This window comes from Halichoerus grypus, chromosome 6, assembly GCF_964656455.1.
Source record: "Halichoerus grypus chromosome 6, mHalGry1.hap1.1, whole genome shotgun sequence".
Classification (NCBI taxonomy): Eukaryota; Metazoa; Chordata; class Mammalia; order Carnivora; family Phocidae; genus Halichoerus; species Halichoerus grypus.
In genome coordinates this window covers 102,380,296-102,400,945 of record NC_135717.1, presented here as the reverse complement: position 1 = coordinate 102,400,945, position 20,650 = coordinate 102,380,296, and the positions used below count along the sequence as shown (strand labels likewise).

General features: G+C 40.3%; 1 protein-coding gene across 2 annotated transcripts in view; it reads right to left on the bottom strand.

Annotated features, from left to right (window-relative positions):
* The window catches only part of FAR2 (fatty acyl-CoA reductase 2), a 151,276-nt gene that overhangs the window by 28,784 nt on the left and 101,842 nt on the right, over positions 1 to 20,650 (bottom strand). For both annotated transcript variants that reach the window (XM_036084669.2, XM_078075827.1), the window contains exons 3-4: positions 14,367 to 14,542; positions 10,996 to 11,175 (exon numbers count right to left, since the gene is read on the bottom strand). In XM_036084669.2, the coding sequence (XP_035940562.1) occupies positions 10,996 to 11,175; positions 14,367 to 14,542 (356 nt within the window). The remainder of the gene's footprint in view (positions 1 to 10,995; positions 11,176 to 14,366; positions 14,543 to 20,650) is intronic.

Sequence of the window (20,650 nt, the reverse complement as noted above, 5' to 3'; positions counted from 1 at the left end):
GCAGAACTTAAAATGCTATCAATGCGATCCAATCTAATCTAGATAATCTAACAGCTAGGGTAAGCAAGGCAGAAGAACGAATTAGTGATCTAGAAGACCAATTGATAGAAAAGAAGGAGAAAGAGGAGGCCAGGGAGAAACAACTCAAAATCCATGAAAACAGAATCAGAGAAATAAGTGACACCATGAAATGTTCCAATGTCAGAATTATTGGGATCCCTGAGGGGGTGGAGAGAGAGAGAGGACTAGAAGATATATTTGAGCAAATCGTAGCTGAGACCTTCCCTAATCTGGGGAATGATACAAACATTCGTGTCCTAGAGGCAGAGAGCACCCCTCCCAAGATCAAGGAAAACAGGCCAACGCCCCGGCATGTAACAGTAAAACTCGCAAATCTTAGAACCAAGGAAACCATCTTAAGGGCAGTTAGGGGGAAGAGATTCCTTATGTACAGAGGGAGGAACATCAGAATAATGTCAGACCTATCCACAGAGACCTGGCAAGCCAGAAAGGGCTGGCAAGACATATTCAGGGTACTAAATGAGAAGAACATGCAGCCAAGAATACTTTATCCGGCAAGGCTGTCAGTTAGAATGGATGGAGAGATGCAGAGCTTCCAAGACTGGCAGAAACTGAAAGAATATGTGACCACTAAGCTGGCCATGCAAGAAATATTAAGGGGGGTTCTATAAAAGAAGAAAGACCCCATGAATGATATAGAACAGAAATTTACAGAGACAATCTATAGAAACAAGGACTTCATACGGCAACATGACAATAAATTCATATCTTTCAATAATCACTCTCAATGTGAATGGCCTAAATGCTCCCATAAAACGGCACAGGGTTGCAGATTGGATAAAAAGACAGGACCCATCTATACGCTGTCTACAAGAGACTCATTTTGAACCTAAAGAAACATCCAGACTGAAAGTGAAGGGATGGAGATCCATCTTCCATGCAAACGGACCTCAAAAGAAAGCTGGGGTAGCGGGCGCCTGGGTGGCTCAGTTGTTAAGCGTCTGCCTTTGGCTCAGGTCGTGATCCCAGGGTTCTGGGATTGAGCCCTGCATCAGGCTCCCTGCTCCGTGGGAAGCCTGCTTCTCCCTCTCCCACTCCCCCTGCTTGTGTTCCCTCTCTCACTGTGTCTCTCTCTGTCAAATAAATAAATAAAATCTTAAAAAAAAAAAAAAAGCTGGGGTAGCAATTCTTATATCAGACAAATAAGATTTTAAGCTAAAGACTGTAGTTAGAGACACAGAAGGATACTATATCATTCTTAAAGGGTCTATCCAACAAGAAGATCTAACAACTGTAAATATCTATGCCCCCAACATGGGAACAGCCATCTACATAAGCCAACTGTTAACCAAAATAAAGAGTCATATAGATAACAATATGTTAATTGTAGGAGACCTCAATACTCTACTCTTGGCAATGGACAGATCATCTAAGCAGAAAATCAACAAAGAAACGAGCTTTGAATGACACACTGGACCAGATGGACCTCATAGATATATACAGAACATTCCACCCTAAAACAACAGAATACTCATTCTTCTTGAGTGCACACGGAACTTTCTCCGGAAAGAGACCACATACTGGGTCACAAATCAGGTCTCAACCGATACCAAAAGATTGAGATTATTCCCTGCATATTCTCAGACCATAATGCTTTAAAACTGGAACTCAATCACAAGAAAAAATTTGGAAGAAATTCAAACACTTGGAAGCTAAAGATCACTCTGCTCAAGAATGTTTGGGTCAACCAGGAAATCAAAGAAGAACTTAAACAATTCATGGAAACCAATGAGAGTGAAAACACATCAGTCCAAAACCTATGGGATACTGCAGAGGTGGTCCTAAGGGGGAAATACATAGCCATCCAAGCCTCACTGAAAAAAATAGAAAAATCCCCAATTCACCAACTAACTTTACACCTTAAAAAACTAGAGAAAACACAACAAACGATGCCTAAGCCACGCACTAGAAGAGAAATAATTAAGATTAGAGCAGAGATCAATGAATTAGAAACCAAAAACACAGTAGATCAGATCAACAAAACTAGAAGCTGGTTCTTTGAAAGAATTAATAAGATCAATAAACCACTGGCCAGACTTATCCAAAAGAAAAGAGAAAGGACCCAAATTAATAAAATTATGAATGAAAGGGGAGAGATCATGACTAACACCAAGGAAATAGAAACAATTATTAGAAATTATTATCAACAACTATATGCCAATATATTAAGCAACTGGAAGAAATGGATGCCTTCCTAGAAATCTATAAACTGCCAAGACTGAAACAAGAAGAAATTGACAACCTGAAGAGGTCAATAACCAGTAACGAGATTGAAGCAGTGATCAAAAATCTCCCAAAAAATGAGTCCAGGGCCTGATGGCTTCCCTGGGGAATTCTACCAAACATTCAAAGGAGAAATAATATTTATTCTCCTGAAGCTGTTTCAAAAAATAGAAACAGAAGGAAATCTTCCAGACTCATTCTCTGAGGCCAGCATTACCTTAATCTCCAAACCAGGCAAAGACCCCATCAAAAAGGAGAATTTCAAACTGATATTCCTGATGAATATGGATTCCAAAATTCTCAACAAAATCCTAGCTAATGGGATCCAACAATACATTAAAAGGATCATCCACCACGACCGAGTGGGATTTATCTCCGGGATGCAAGGGTGGTTCAACATTGACAAATCAATCAATGTGATAGAACACATTAGTAAGAGGAGAGAGAAGAACCATATGGTCCTCTCAATGCAGAAAAAACATTTGACAAAATACAGCATCCCTTCCTGGTTAAAACTCTTCAGAGTATAGGGATAGAGGGAACATTCCTCAAGTTCATAAAATCCACCTATGAAAAACCCACAGCAAATATCATCCTCAATGGGGAAAAGATGAGAGCCATTCCCTTAAGATCAGGAAGAGTCAAGGATGCCCACTCTCGCCACTATTGTTCAACATAGTACTAGAAGTCCCAGCAACAGCAGTCAGACAACAAAAAGAAATAAAAGGTATTCAAATTGGCAAAGAAGAAGTCAAACTCTCTCTTCGCAGATGACATGATACTTTATGTCGAAAATCCAAAAGACTCCACCCCCAAATTACTAGACCTCATACAGCAATTCAGTAATGTGTCAGGATACAAATCAATGCAAAATCAATGCACAGAAATCAGTTGCTTTCTTATACACTAACAATGCAACTGTAGAAAGAGAAATTAGAGAAACGATTCCATTTACAATAGCACCAAAAACCATAAGATACCTCAGAATAAACCTAACCAAAGAGGTAAAGGATCTATACTCTAGGAACTACAGAACACTCATGAAATAAAGAAGACACAAAAAGATGGAAAAACATTCCATGCTCATGGATCGGAAGAATAAACATTGTTAAAATGTCTGTGTTACCCAGAGCAATCTATACCTTCAACGCCATCCCGGTCAAAATTCCAATGACATTTTTCAAAGTCCTGGAACAAACAATCCTAAAATTTGTATGGAACCAGAAAAGACCCCAAATTGCCAAGGAAATGTTGAAAAAGCTGGGGGCATCACGTTGCCTGATTTCAAGCTATATTACAAAGCAGTGATCACCAAGACAGCATGGTACTGGCACAAAAACAGACATATAGACCAATGGAACAGAATAGAGAGCCCAGATGTGGACCCTCAACTCTATGGTCAAATAACTAAGAAAAAATATGCAATGGAAAAAAGACAGTCTCTTCAATAAATGGTGCTGGGAAAATTGGACAGTTATATACAGAAGAATGAAACGCAACCATTCTCTAACATCATACACAAAGATAAACTCAAAATGGATGAAAGACCTCAATGTGAAACAGGAATCCATCAAAATCCTAGAGGAGAACATAGGCAGTAACCTCTTTGACATCGGCCACAACAACTTCTTCCAAGATTCATCTCCAAAGGCTAGTGAAACAAAAGCAAAAATGAACTTTTGGAACTTCATCAAGATAAAAAGCTTCTGCACAGCAAAGGAAACAGTCAACAAAACAAAGAGGCAACCCATAGAATGGGAGAAGATATTTGCAAATGACACTACAGATGAAGGGCTGATTTCCAAGATCTATAAAGAACTTCTCAAACTCAACACCCAAAACACAAATAATTAAGTCAAAAATGGGCAGAAGACATGAACAGACACTTCTCAAAAGAAGACATACAAATGGCTAGCAGACACATGAAAAAGTGTTCATCATCATTAGCCATCAGGGAAATCCAAATCAAAACCACATTGAGATACCACCTTACACCAGTTTGAATGGCAAATATTGACAAGGCAAGAAACAACAAATGTTGGAGAGGTTTTGGAGAAAGGGGAACCTTCTTACACTGTTGGTGGGAATGCAAGTTGGTACAGCCACTTTGGAAAACAGTGTGGAAGTTCCTCAAAAAATTAAAAATAGAGCTACCCTATGACCTAGCAATTGCACTACTGGGTATTTACCCTAAAGACACAGATGTAGTGAAAAGAAGGGCCATATGCACCCCAATGTTCATAGCAGCAATGTCCACAATAGCCAAACTGTGGAAAGAGCTGAGATGCCCTTCAACAGATGAATGGATAAAGATGTGGCCCATGTATAGAATGGAATATTACTCAGCCATCAGAAAGGATGAATACCCAACTTTTACATCAACATGGGATGGGACTGGAGGAGATTATGCTAAGTGAAATAAGTCAAGCAGAGAAAGTCAATTATCATATGGTTTCACTTATTTGTGGAACATAAGGAATAACATGGAGGACATTAGGAGAAGGAAGGGAAAAATGAAGGGGGGGAAATCAGAAGGGGAGATGAACCATGAGAGACTATGGACTCTGAGAAACAAACTGAGGGTTTTAGAGAGGAGGGGGGTAGGGGGATGGGTTAGCCTGGTGATGGGTATTAAGGAGGGCACGTACTTCATGGAGCACTGGGTGTTATACAAAAACAATGAATCATGGATCACTACATCAAAAACTAATGATGTATGGTGACTAACATAGCATAGTAGAATAAAATTAACAAAACATCTTTTCTTTTTCACATGGCAGATTGTGCTTCTAGACACCAGGTAGCTTCAAGAGCATGATTTTTAGTAGGTACAAATCTATCAGGAAGTTTTCATTGATGAAAGCCTCTAGGAATGCCTGGGCCAAGTGAGGAGAGTGGGGAGGCCAGGGCGCATCAGTGACTGGAATATGAATGAACCCCATGTCAAAGGAGAGCCGTTAAATGAAAAAGCACTCTGAGGCACTTTTCCCCAAACTTGCCTGCTCATCAGTAAGACTTATGTGGGACCTATGACAAAAGTCCAGCTCCCTGGTACCATCTTAGAACGTCCAAGTCAATCTTCGGGGTGACAGCTTGATCATCTTGATTTTTAACCAGTGGAGTGGTGATTGTTATGGTCAGGCAAATAGGGGAATCGCCAATTTGAAAGGACGCGATTCCACAAATGTAAGCCTTGAACAAATAGGGATTAGCTCTCAGAAAGGCATTGCTTTTTGGAGTAAAATTGTCAGTTGACTTGAGCTTTAAAGGAGTTAAATCCCTGGCACTAGAGATGGAATCTGACAGTCAATTAGACAGCTGTGTGCAAGGCCAGGTGCAAAGCAGTTACCGTGTCCCATTGTTTTTTCTGTCCCCAAACACAGAGGTGTTTTTTTGTACCTGTTGCCACACCCCAGTTCTAGGTCTCCACCCCACAACATGGCAGGTCATGGCTGTCCGCCTCTGGCGACTGCCCATGGCAATTTAACCCCTTCCCCCATGACCATACTAACGTTCCTATTTTTTTTTTTTAAGATTTTATTAATTTTTTGACAGAGAGAGAGACAGCAAGAGAGGCAACACAAGCAGGGGGAGTGGGAGAGGGAGAAGCAGGCTTCCCGCGGAGCAGGGAGCCCCATGCGGGGCTTGATCCCAGGACCCTGGGACCATGACCTGAGCTAAAGGCAGACGCTTAATGACTGAGCCACCCACGCACCCCCATACTAACGTTCCTAAAGCCCACTTTTGTCCAAGTCTTTTTTTGATGAAAACAAAATGGAATCATCAACCAACCAAAACCAACCCCCTACATACACACACACACACGACCCTCCTGCTGTGGATCCCCATTGCCTATAGATTAAATACAGTCCTCCACACGGCATTCAAAATCTCAGTATGGCCCCTGCCCATCTTCCCGGCTGGACCTCTGACAGCTTCCCTACACGTAACATCCCTGCTGCCCAAGTGGATGGACGGCCATATCCCAAACATGCCCCCGGTCTTCCTGCTCCCGTGGCTGTGCCTAATATGAGCCCCCATCTCACCTCTCCCCACTGCACCTCCTCTCCCAAGACCGGGTCCTGTGCCTGTCTCCATCTCCATCTAACTCATTAGGTCCCACTTCCTCTACCACACTCCATATATAATGCTACCCTGTTCTATTTTGTGTTTCATTGTGAGCTCCTTGAGAACACAGTCTATATTTTAAGAAAGCACCTTTGAATCTCTCAGGCTGCCGAGTATGTGGGAGTACCAAAAAGAGCCATGTGACCAGAATCATGTGGCCATGGAGAAAAATGGTGTCCCTGTAACTTACTAGCTGAGAGGCTTCCGAAGAGTTACTTAGCCTCTCGGAGCTTCTGTTCCTTAATTAGCACAGTAGCAATGATACATAGCACCACCCCTCCAATATTATGGTAAGGGACTGAACGTCTATCAAAGTGTCTTTACTCACAGTAATTGCTCAGTGATGACGCACAGCTGTCCCTCCTTAACGCATATGTACTAGATTGATTTAAGGAGGCTAACTAAATAAAGCAGTAAATACTACTAGTTATTTCAAGTTTTTCTATAGGTGCAAAACTCCTTTTCTTCCTCTCGTAAGAGCAGTTAACTTAGCTTGAAAAAGATGGAAAGCAGTAATCTTTCCTGGTTAGTTATGTGCATTTTTAAAAAATATTCTAGGGGCACCGGGGTGGCTCAGATGGTTGAGCTTCTGCCTTTGGCTCGGGTCATGGTCCCAGGGACCTGGGATCGAGCTCTGCATCAGGCTCCCTGCTCCATGGGGAGCCTGCTCTTCTCTCTCCTTCAGCTGCTCCCCCTGCTTGTGCTCTCTCACTCTGTCAAATGGATAAATAAAATCTTTAAAAAAAAATAAATATTCTACTTAAGCTGTTATTCTGGAAAACTGGAATTTCATTGGTAATCCCTCATCCATGTACGCACAGGAGTTTCTGAAGGTAAAAATCCCCAACCGCAGAAGCTAGAAATACGAAGATGGGGAGACGGGTAAGAATGGTGGCACAATGCCACGATAAAATGCCTGTGGGAGTTAGGACGAGGACATCGGACACGGGCAGGTGTGAGAGCTAGAGAAGCCTGTTTTTTAATGCTGATTCATGGCTACCCTTGTCATACCAATAAGAAGCATTGACTCCTAATTGGGGTTATTATTAAAATGTGGTTATGCTAACATCCTAAAAGTTTATACTAACACAATCAAATTTCACCTTTCAGCCATGGTTCAGGACCAAGGGAATTCTGGAAGTTTTCAGATATGGGCTGAAGGAAGGGAGCTGAGGCCTGGCAGTCTTGGGCTATGGAAGGACAGAAGTGGGGTGGGCTGAAGGGGAAGGGGCAGGGCTTGTAGGTGTCAGGTTTGGGTTCACCAGCCCAATCCCTTTACGAACAACAGCGCTATCACTTGGGCCTACGCAATTGAAAAAGGTCCTGGCAAAAAGTGCAAATCCTCTTTTAACAATAATTAAAAAAAAAAAATTCTCTTTTATTGAACGGGAATTCTCATTAAACTGGCTTTTGGGGAAAAGAAAGGTTTATTTTACTTTGTCATGAGTGATTTTCTTTTTTTTTTTTTAATTCTTTTTTCCCCCAGCTTTACTGAGGTATAATTGACAAAATGGTAAGATATTTAAAGTGTACATTATCATGATTTGATATACAATGTGGAAGGATTCCACCTGCCCCTGCCCCCATCTAGTTAATTAGCACATCCACATGGGTGATTTTCTTGAGATCACAAAGCCCAGAGCACAGCCTCAAGATCATCTTATAGTCTAACACCTGGTTCCTTTCTAAAAAGATGAGGACCCCTGGAATACCAAGAACAATGACAGCTCCTAGATGCCATGAGGCCACCGTTAATAAAAACTTCCAAGGGAAATGGAAACCTAAAAATCTTGGAAAATAATTTTATTGTAACCACAGGTTGATTACAAAATAGAAATCAGAGAAAACATATTTTCTTAAAGTAACTAAATTTAGGTGAATTGATATTTATTCAGAATAACTTTAATGCTGTTTGTTATTCTAAAACTTTCAAAAATTCCATCTGATATAGGGGTTGTTGAAACTGTCACAAACAACAGTGTAGCTAATGAAGGGTTGCTAGGCTTTATTCAAAGCATGACTCCAGACTTAACACAGAGGTTCTATTAGAAGTCTAAGAGGAAAAAATGGGCCATCAGAAATAGGGATAAGACATGGACATAGAGGCATTTTACACATAGGACTTCACATCCCCAACTAGAACAAGCTTGCTCTGGAATTCTGCCATCTATTTTCACGTTTGTCTAAACCAACCAACCAACAAACCTCAGCTGGAATAGTGTGAACAATGGTCATCTCGTTCCATCAACAACATTTCATTCATTCAGCACATATTGGAGTCCCTACCATGTGCTGGCACTGAAAGCAAGAAGGAGCAAGAGACATTCCTTTCCTTCGCCAAACTCATTGCCAAAAGAGAACACAAACAACCAGATATTTCGAATAACCCGGGGAAGAGCAATGATAAAGATGGGCAGGGGCTCCCATGGGAGCCCCAGGGAAGGCTGCCTCAGCCCAGCAGCTTCCAGGGGAGAGCTCTGATGTCGGAGTCAGAATTACCCAGGGAAGCAGAGGTGGAGGTAGTTTCTAGAAACAGAACCATCATAAGCCAAGGCAGAGAGGCATGAGGGAGAGGAGTAATGACTTCAGTGTGACTGCAGCACACATGTAAAGGGAGGGCTGATGGAGATGAGGCTGGACAGGTGGTCCTGAATATAGAATTCTGAGTTAATAAATTGTGGTTATGACTTTTCCCTGTTTAAAAAAAAAAAAAACAACAAAAACCTTGGTTCCTTAATTGCATGCAAAGTGTATTCTTTTGAGACAAAATTTATTTCATTTTTAGTTCTGTTTGGCTGCATATTTTTCAAAATAATTATACTCCTTGGGGAGCAGTAAATGACAGACATGGGTTTTATACAAATGCCAATTACGATTTGATCATAAATCATGAAGAAATCACCTGCTTTTACCAGGGGACACGGAGTGTGGGGAAAGATGGCAAGTGCTGAGCACCTGCAGAGAAATCAACTCCTTCTGGGAGGTGAGTTTATTCTTCTTGGAGATCGAGGGGTCCTGGATCTGGAGTAGAGTCTGGACACAGTTTGGGAGGGAGGAAGTGCTACAGAGGACCTGGAGAAGCCCCTCACCGTGGGTGAACTGCATCTTCATTTCCTGTCTCTTTTCTCTGGCAAATTCTGCCAGACTTCTGTACTGCCTCACATCATGCTGTGATCTGTCAGGGGCTAGACAGGTCAGCAGTAGAGGAAGGCTCTGGAATCTCAGCAGCAGCAGAGTCTGGAATCAAAGCAGGTCTGCCCGTTTTCCTGGGCATAGCAAATATGTAAGCACTACACTGACCAAGAGACAGCACTATGAGAGGGCAGCTAACCGAAACAAATCGATTCTATCTGAAAACACACTGAGGCTTTCCACATCCACTCTCCTGTACCGACTTAGGGCATCAGAGCATCTTTTCTCCAGCTCTGCCGACAAGCTCTGCACTCGGAAGGTTCCTTTGCATCACTTAAGCAAATCATTGCTTATTAGCGACTTGAGGTAACCTCCAGGTTCTTTGGATGACTTTCACTCTTCTTTGTCCTGGATATTTTAAAATAACAGGTAAAAATATCTATTCTCAGAGCTGTAGGAGATAAAAATGTTTGCCCTGATGGGAATGAGCTCTTGATTTAGCTAAGCTTCATTTTAAAGAGTCTATCTTAAAGAGAGATACAGTATTACATGAAATTAACATCTGACAAATTTCATGGGAAGTAGTCTATTTTCTCTGCTGTAATACTTTCTTTTGCAGTTTTTTTTTTTAAAACAAGGTAAACTTGGTAAATTGAGCAGAAGAATGAAGATGGAGAAAACAAAAACATACTTATTCTGAGACCAGGGCCATGTTCTAAGAACAAAGTGGTTCCTGTTAGTAGGCAAGAAGAGAAAGATGCTAGACCGTTATTTTTCCTCCACAACAGGACAATAAGGAAAGTGTATCTTGGCCTCCTAGACCAAGAGACTCGCATTTCCTACCAGACCTGGGAGGATTTCTGCTTACCTATGAGTTCTTCCTTATTAACCTTTTGATTAACTGTTATTAAACACTCCTGAACACAGTGACTGCCTTATATGACTCAATTTATCATCACTACAAGATGAGCACTATTATCAGCCCCATTTCACAAATGAAGGAACTGAGGCACAGAGAGGCCAAGGAACTCACTCGAGGTCACACAGATAGGAAGGTCTGACGCTGAAAGCTTTCTTCTTCACTTTTACACTGTACACTCTACTTCCTTTAGTGACCATGCAGAGTTCAGTAAGAAATGAAAAACCACCTCTATGGAAAGCATTCCCGTGCACCTAGTACGATCCCAAACTATTCCAAAAAACTCTTCCATGGCATTTATCCATGCCTATCCTCCCCATCACCAAGCACTATACTCCCTCCCCAGGCTAGCATGAAGGGAACAGCAGGGATCGGGTAGCGAAAGCTAGCACCTTTGCCAAGTATGCTGTTTCAAGTGTCTCACTTTGTTACCTCATTAATGAATGACTACAAAGAATCACAGAGAACAACCATCTGCCCATCGCCTGACCCCCTCATGTGACCCAACTTACTCCATGGAGTCGATAATTTTTTTTGGCTCCACAGGGCACGGGTAGATGACCTCATCGATGTGCGTCAGGTTACAATTTGAAAAGGCAGTGGAGATATGTATGAAGGCTTCAAGCTTGGGCATCTGACTGGCCATAAGCAAGAGCTGCTGGGTGGCAGTGACGTTAAGTTGCACGGCATGTCTGCAGGAGGTAAAGCAGAAGGAAGTACAGTGAGGCAACTCGGCATCCTGCCTTGCTAGAACTTCACCTACTCCAGTAACTGGCATGTCCATCTGATTTCTGTGGCTGCACCAAAGGACCAAAAAGAAAAGCATGGGTCGTGGCTACACAGTAATGTGATGCCTGCAAGGTGTTATATGGTGATGCATTCTGTGCACATAAATCCTATTCATGGAAGCATTGTTCATATTGCATATAGAGATGGTTTGGTTCTAAATCAGCTGGAAGGAAAAAAAATCATAATCCTCTGAATGTATAAAGGGGTTTCTTAAGCAGCCATTAAAAATATAGAAATAGGGGTGCCTGGGTGGCTCAGATGGTTAAGCGTCTGCCTTCGGCTCAGGTCGTGGTCCCAGGGTCCTGGGATCAAGCCCTGCATTGGGCTCCCTGCTCAGCGGGGGGCCTGCTTCTTCCCCTCCCTCTGCTTCTCCCCCGCTCATATTCTCTCTCTCTGTATCTCTGTGTCTCGAATGAATAAATTAAAAAATATATATATAAAAATAGGGGCGCCTGGGTGGCTCAGCTGTTAAGCGGCTGCCTTCGGCTCAGGTCATGATCCCAGGGTCCTGGGATCGAGCCCCGCATTGGGCTCCCTGCTCTGCGGGAAGCCTGCTTCTCCCTCTCCTGCTCCCCCAGCTTGTGTTCCCTCTCTCACTGTCTCTCTCTCTCTGTGTCAAATAAATAATAAAATCTTTAAAAAATATATAAAAATACGTAAATTGAGCATCTAACTCAAGAAGCTGAAAAATTCAAATGAACTGTAGGAGAGCAACAGTGGATGGAGAATGAGAAATAGAAATTTCTATTGCAAACGTCCAGGTCAGACCTAAAAATCGATGTCAAAATCCTAAGTTTTAGCTACTAGAACACCAAGTTATATAAGCACAATATGTGATGACAATGAAATGGTTCATTCTAGAAATACATGGTTTATACAATATCAGGAACCCTATTAATCTAACTAAAAAAGAGCATAAAAAAGGGAAAAACTAAATGATCCTCTATATGCATTTTGAAAAGTTTTAAAATGACATTCAGTATCCATCTCTAATTTTAAAAAATTCATTAAAAGAAGAATAAATTATTAAAATATATCCCTTTCCCTTTGTTAGCCTGTATCATGTTCAATGGTGAAAATTTAGGAGCACTGCTTTTAAAGTCAGGGCCAAGAAGAATGCCTGCAATCACTACCATTAGTTAGTACTGCTCTGAACTTCCACCCGCTAATGACAGAGGAAAACAAAATGAATTAACAGATATAAGAGTTGCAAAGGCAGTCATGAAAATCCGTATCAGATTACATAATTGTATATCTGGGAAACAAAAGAGCTAAAAAAAACCACCCTGGGACATGCAATGATTCATTCAGTAAAGTGTCCATTTATAAAAGTTGTGTTAAAGGAAAACACTGGAGAATACAGTGGAAGAAAGGCACATACTCAAACTGAACATTTAAAAAATATATCAAGTTAATAAATGAACAGACTATATACAAAAAAATGATAAAACTTCATTAAGGGTTATAGAAAAATTGAATAAACAATATATTGTTCTTAGGAAGAGCCAATGTTTTAAATATGTTAAGCTTTTCTAAATTAGGTGACATATTCAAGGTAGTCCTAATCAAATTCCTAACTTTTTAAGAAGTTGAAAAAATTATCTTAAGTTTAATCAAGACAGATAAGCAGATGCGAATAGTCAGGAAAATTCTATAAAAAGAGAATGATGTGTGTATACTTGCCTAATAAAAAAAAATTACTGTAATAAAATACTGTGGTGTTGGAAGAGAAAGACTAAGTAATGGAACAAAATAAAGAGTCCAACAATGGAAATTCAGTATATTATAAGAGCTTCATTTAAATAAAGAGGAAAAGCAAATCATTTAATAAATGTTGCTTAAGAAGTAGCCATCTGTTAGAAATTTTTCAAAAGCTACTCTACATTCACACCCACATCACTTTTCCTTTTTATAGAATTTTCCTATTTCTCTTTATAGGCAAATAAACTCTAAATGGGTTAAAGATTTAAGGTGAAAATGAAGCAATAAAAATTGTAGAAGAAATTATGAATAACTGCATAAATAATAAAAATAGTTGAGGACAAATGATAAATTTAAAATATTTTGAGCCTTTATAAAAGACAAAAAAAATCAATATGCTAACTATTCCAACAAGTCTTAAAATTGACAAGAAAAAAAATGTTTTGGTAGAAAAACATGTAAAGAACACGAATAGGCATTTCACAAAAGAATAAAATGCCAATCAGCATTTCTACATCTTCAACTTTTCTAATTATCAATAAAACCAAAATCAAAATACACAATGTAATTTCCATTGTATTGGCAGCATTAAAAATATAGAAATACATAGTATGGCTGTGGGTGTCAGAAATGAGCATTCATGTGCACTGGGACAATGTAAATCAATACCACCTTTGTGGAAAACAATGTATCATTTACCGTTTATAACCTGGGCACAGCTGCTACATCTCTAACAATTTTACTTCTGGACATTTGCCCAAAGTAAAGCGCACAGTGGTATAAAAAAAATGTAAGCACAGAGATGTTCGCTGAAGCATTGTTTATAATAGTGAAAAATTAGAACAATCCAAAAATATCCACCAATACAGAACTGGTTGAGTATACTATATACATGTATAATGGAATGTCATGTAGTCGTTAGAAATTATAAAGAATATCTATTGACAATGAAAGATATCCAAAGATATAACTGAGCAAGTTGCTAAAAAATTATCAATATGATGCCATTTTTTGGTGAAGCTGAACATAGTCTATTTTATTACGGTTGTGAAAAGAAAAGTTGGAATGGATGCTCTCCATAATATTAAATGGTCATCTCTGGGTGGCGAGATTTTTGGAGAATTTTTACTCCTTTGAATTTTTTTCATTAAGAATGTATCTTTAAAAAATTTTTTTTATTTAAATTCAATTTAGTTGACATATAGTATGTTGTTAGTTTCAGGGGTAGAATTTAGTGATTCATCATTTGCATATATCTTTTTTTTTTTAACAGAAATGACAAAGAAACTGACACACACATATACACGCACACATGCATGCCATGCACGCTCTCTCTCTCTCTCTCACACACACACACACACCCCCCCACCATGAGAGGGAAATGGGCATGTACCTCAGATGATCATCAAAGCGCACAGTAGCTGCACAGTGGAAGACAATGTTTGTACAGGAGAGAAGCTCTTGCATGTCCTCCTTGCTGATGGCAAAGTCATTCTGATTGAGATCTGCATAGATAGCCCTGATCTTCTCATGCACGTTTGGACAAATTTCTTTGACTTTTTCAAACAGCTAAAACATAAATATAAATCAATATGCAGAGAGCATCATCACCATCACGTTGCTCTTGTTTTTGCTGGCTTGTCTCATCACAATTCTCAAAAACTGGTATTATTTGTAGTATCACTCAAAGAAGGTATTTACTCAAGAGCCATTTGTTTTACTCCAGGCAATTCAGTCAGCTTAGTATAATTTCTGCTCCTCTTAATTTGATAAACATTCGAAAAAATCAGTTCTAATAACCAGTTAAGGAGTATATTTTGAGCTTTTCCTGCATGTGTGAAGGGGTGACAGTGAGTCATCCATATCCTGCCCCCCCCACCCCACCCCCATCCCCGCCAACAAGGCAGCTTCATGTTTATACGTGGTGATTGTTTCCATTTTTGGCTGGGAAATATGGCTTTCAGTGCAAAATTATCAGCCTTTACAAATTACCAGCAAAATCACCAGCCTTTACAAGGGAGGTCTCACGGGCACAAGTTCGAAACAACTTAGTTAACTGGCCCAAAGGAACAATAGCTCTTAGCAGCACAAACATAATTAGAAAATAACAAATTCAGCAAATTTGTAATGGGTAAAACAAATACAACTTTTATATAATCTCATTCCAATATCGATGGCAGTTATTGTCTAGTAAAAGAATTACATGAGCTCATGTACTTTTTATGGGATTTAATTGATTTCTTAATATTCTAATTTCTTTATAAAGGAAAAGGAAAGAACACTGGCAGTTTTAGCTTTTATTACCATTGTTCAGATGGAACAGTCTCTACTTTCCCCTCCACACACAAGCTCTTAGATTCAACTGGTATTTTCCATTTTCTCAAAGAATATAATTTTAACAAAATGATCTTGGTTTCCACCTGTTTTGACAAAAGGAAATTCTACTGTAGTATTGGCATGGGCTGTTTGCAGTGAGGAAAAGTAAGGCTAAATGTTTAGGAAGGTTAGGAGCAGAGAAAATTAGTCTGTTTTAATCATAGTAGAGTAGCAGAGCCTGTCCCCTTCACCCCTTCTGCCCCCGAAGAATGTTTGCATTTACTCCTTAATCCTGAGTAGTAGGCTTCTTCCCTCCATTGGAGATCTACCCTAGGCTCTTTTATTGGGTAATAAGAAATTGATCTAAGGTAGTCAGAGAAATCATGTCTCATATTCTTGAATCAGGCAAGACCATGTTCAGAAGCCTTCTGGGAATCCAGTGAAGGTGATCAGGGAAGGAGGTCAAGTCCATGTATTGGCCTGGCGAGTTAATATATTTCTGCCTTTGAGCTACCATTTTTTCTGCACTGCAGGATCAGCCTTGCAGTAGTGTGGGACTTCAGTCCTGAAGAGTTTGGAGGTTAGATCAATCCTCAAAGCTTTTTTGACATTTGGGACTGATGACGTGGATACAGTGTCTGAGAGACATTCTCAACAAAGGTCATTCTGGTTCTTCCAGAAAGATATTTAAGAGCTTTTGTAATCTGGATGAATCAGAAGCATGCTAAATACTGGTTTTCATGGTCAAATGTTTTCCTTCTCATAGTCCATGTTAATCATGCAACAAATTGGATCTTCTTGGATAAATTTATCTAAAATGTGCACAATTTCCCCCCCCTTTTAATAATTGGATTTGTAGAAGGTTCTGTTTTGAGTCTGCATGACAGATTTTATTCACAAGAAATTTAGTGAGGGTTCTGTGGAGTCTCTGACTTTGGCCTGTGATGACTTCTGGCTACGTTAGAGTAGTAAGTGGAAAATGACTTCAGTGTCCATCCTTACAGCAATGGAGTTCCTCACACATGATGTGAGCTACCATAAAGATTTTCTTTTGCTTTTGGTTTTTATGACTTCAGCGGAGAATCCTGCTACCCCCTATTGTACTTTCATCCCACCTGGGCAAATGTAATAAATGGAGATAATCACCATTTCAGGAAAGAGCATTCCGATCTATATTCTGTGTATTTATTACATTTTTCTTTTTTTTTTTTTTAAAGATTTTATTTGACAGAGAGAGACACAGCGAGAGAGGGAACACAAGCAGGGGGAGTGGGAGAGGGAGAAGCAGGCTTCCCGTGGAGCAGGGAGCCCGATGCAGGGCTTGATCCCAGGACCCTGGGATCATGACCTGAGCCGAAGGCAGATGCTTAACGACTGAGCCACCCAGGCACCCCTTGATTACATTTTCCAATGAGAGGGCATGTCTGAGTGAACATGGTATAATTTTTTTTTAAAGTCTAAGTTTTCTAATCCAGATGGAATTTATTATGGTCAATTGAAATAAATCAGTGAATTGGCTGCAGCAATTCAAACCACAGGACTAAGTGAGAGTCACATTTTACTATGTGATCCATGCCCGTTAATACGACTTGCCTTGCCTGGCATCTCACCATTTTGCTCCAGCCACCCCTAACAAAATAATACTTCTTAAATGTTTCCACATTCTCAATAGACTGCTGAGATTACAGCCAACCACCATCCAACAGGTCAGTGCTTTTCCACGTGTTATCCACCAAGCGAACTGTATTGGATTCACTAGGATGCACATTAAAAGTGTATATTTCCAGCCCCTGGCCCCACCCACTGAATAAGAAATGACTGGGGCACACCCAGGAGTCTGTATTTCACATCAAGTTCCCTGATGGATTTTAACTGATCCCAAGATGAGAACTTCTTCAGCTGGAGTGTTAACACGGATTAATTGAACAATGGTGTTTGACTCATTTCCCTTTATAACTGTCCAGGGCAGTTACAGGACATCAGTGGTTTTCAAACTGTGTAGGCATAAGAAAAATCCAGGAACCAATTAAAAATGACTTCCTTACCCTCTGAGATCCTGACTCAATAGGTTTGGCAGGTTAACCCAGGTAGTTGTATTCCTTAACCAGCTCCACAGATAGGTCTGCTGTGCTGGGTACCATACTTGTGAAACATTAATTTGGAACATTAATTTGGAAAATTCACATCCATTTTTAAAGTCAGGGCTTAAATTTCCCCCTCTGGTTGGTAAATCCTTGGTTCTTGCTTATCATTTTATGCTGGACAGCACCCAGTTCATTGAAAAGCCTCAAATGTTGTTTGTTACATTGACATTAATTACTGTAAGAACAGTAATGGAACCAGGAGTGGGAGCTTGATTCCTGAAATCATTTGTTTACCAGCTCTTTTGTGTTGGTGGGAAGAAAGACAGCAGATAATTACCGCAAGTAGAAGAAACAAAGTGTTCCCTTGGGTCCTCTGCACTGATGGCAAACGGGAGCTGGAAAGGCTCAGAGTAGAACCTTTGCTTTTGTAATAATGATATAACCGAAGGACAGAAGAAATGCTGCAAATGGGTCCTCAGTGGACACCAGCTCTTCTGAAAGGTTCTTTTGCTGATGTGAGCCATTCATTAAAGGTAAGAAAAAAATAGATGGAACAAACATGAGTGCAGAAAAAATATATAATTTCAAAAATTTCACTGAAGGTCCACCAATAAAGAACTTAATGTAGTTATTTTAGATTCTAAGAGTTTATCATATTCCTTCTCGTATAGTCTTTAGGTAATGGCATAGGACTGAGAAGGTAAAGAGTGGAGTAGCTACCTGCCATTGATGAAGACTCAAGGAGGGACTGCTGTGTTTCCATTTCCTGAAACCCTGTTCTTGACAGAGGCAGGATGTTTTTCTGTGGTCAATGAAAGATCACAGTGAAGAGGCTCTCTAAACTTTTCAAACTTGGGGTGCCTGGGTGGCTCAGTCAGTTAAGTGACCGACTCTTGATTTCAGCTCAGGTCATGATCTCAGGGTGGTGAGATCGAGCCCCCCTTAAGCCCTGCTTAAGATTCTCTCTCTCCCTCTCCCTCTGCCCCTCCTCCCCCTCACTGTCTCTAAATAAATAAATCTTTTAAACCATTTCAAACCGGTAACAAAGCTATACGTTTCTCTTGGAAAGTCTAGGAGTGTTCTATTGATTTGACATTATACAGCAAGGATTTCTCTCTCTTAATTTGTTTTAACCACAAGAGATGATTCCATATACGACAATAGTTACTGATAGCCCAGACGCAGGAGAGAAACTTTACATATCCTAAGTGAGAAAATTCAGCAGAAACAAGATCAGAAAGAGAAATTTTCTGGATTCGATAAACTCCTTGTGTATGACTTTTGGACCCAGACACTATGACTGCGTTTTTATTAGAAGCAGGAATTGGGCAAGGGGTTGGGGGTGTGACATTTATATTATGCTTTTGAAACAACGTAGAGGTCCTGAACTTGGATTTCTACAATTAACTTGTTATCCACATGACCTCACTTTGTGTTTTTTTTTTAAGATTTTATTTTTATTTATTTGAGAGAGAGAGCGCGCGCGCACGTGAGTGAGCACAAGCAGGGGGAGGGGCAGAGAGAGAGGGAGAAGCAGGGAGCAGGTAGCCGAGCAGGGAGCCTGGCACAGGATCCCCAGGATCATGACCTGAGCTGAAGGAATACACTTAACCAACTGAGCCACCCACATGACCTCACTTTGGAGGTACCCACAGAGGGTTCAGTTGCTACTTTCTGGGGACCAGTGAAAGTCATCGTATCTTTTTTTTAATTTTATTACTTGAGAGAGAGAGAGCGAGCGAGCCCAGGACCCTGCGATCATGACCTGAGCCAAAGGTAGACGCTTAACTGACTGAGACACCCAGGCGCCCCCCAAATCATCATATCTTTAATAATCTTGAAAGTCTTTGATCTTTATTCAATATATTGAGTCTCTCTCTTCAAAAATAACTATATTCTCTAGTGCAAGTAGCCGACCAAAATTTGCCTAATATTTTTAATTGGGAAACAAAAGGTAAGGTCTCTTAAACTAAAGGGCAATCTCTGTGGAGTACCAGCTGTCCTAAAGCAAAAGAGAACCCATAACATTTATCGGAGAAATTTTGGGAGTGCTGAGTAAAAGCAAATCAACAGATTCTGCAAGTTAGCTCTCGAGCAAGGACTTATCAAGAAAGTGTATAATCTGAGAACCATTAAATAACAAATCAGTGCAAGTAAATTAAGGCAGAAACTATCATACCCAATATAAAGATTCACAAAAACTTACAAAATGTTATGATTTTGCTCGTTCACTAATAACTCTCATAAGATAGAAAGGATTAACCTAGAAGTTTTTATTGCTATAGTGAGGACCATTTCTATAGGACCATAAAGCAGTATGGGGTAGCTGTGTGATTATTGAACTTTGGCACGTAGCAGGGTTAACTAGAAAGTTGTTTAAAAAAACCAAAAAACAAAACCCCAGATGTCCTGATCCTGGAGATTCTACCTCAGTTTAAGTTGAAGCTTGGGCATCTGTACTTTGAACAAGCTCTCCAGTGAGTCTGATATACACTGTAGGTGAGAGTCACGGAGAAAGATCTCAGGCTTTGTGGAGTCAGGAAGGCCTGGGTTTGAATCCCAGCTCTGCTGTTTATTAGATATGTGACAGGGGCAAGTTACGCACCTCTTGGGGCTTCAGTGTTTTCATTTGCATATTTATCTAAAATGCTAATCGCTAAACTATCTCATTCTGTGTTCTCAGAGAACTAATGATTCAGCATATAATCTGCTATTCTTAAAAATAATTTTGCATTAAAAAGTCTTAGTTCATTTTGCATAAAAATCTGTAATAAACAGCTGTCTTGTTATGTTTTGTGACCCCAAGGTCATTTTCACAGAGTTCTTTCAGACTAAGCACCCAGGGCAAAAAAGGAGCTAGGGTGGCTAGGAAGATGGAAACCAATCTGAAGATTGCTCCCAAGTCTCTAGCAGAATTGGTGGCATCTCTGCATTATCCACGGGAAAGGGTGGGAAAAGTGATGATCCTAATCCAGAAGTGGACATTGCCTTCCCTTCCTAAGGAAGTGGTCATCACTGGCAAATGTACCACCTGGCGAGCAGGGCAAGACAATCGGAGCTTACAGGATGCAGTTTCTCAGGGGAGGCCATGCACGGCGGTGGGGACAGTGTGAGCTTTAGGGGTAAGAGAACCACCTGTAAATTCTTTGTCACTTCTTTGGTATTTCCTTGGATAGGCGACAACTTTCCTGGATGAGTTTCTCCTCTGTGAGGTAGCAAGAACACATACCACAGAGGTTTGTGAGGGTAAAATGGGCTAATGAAAGTCAGATGCCTA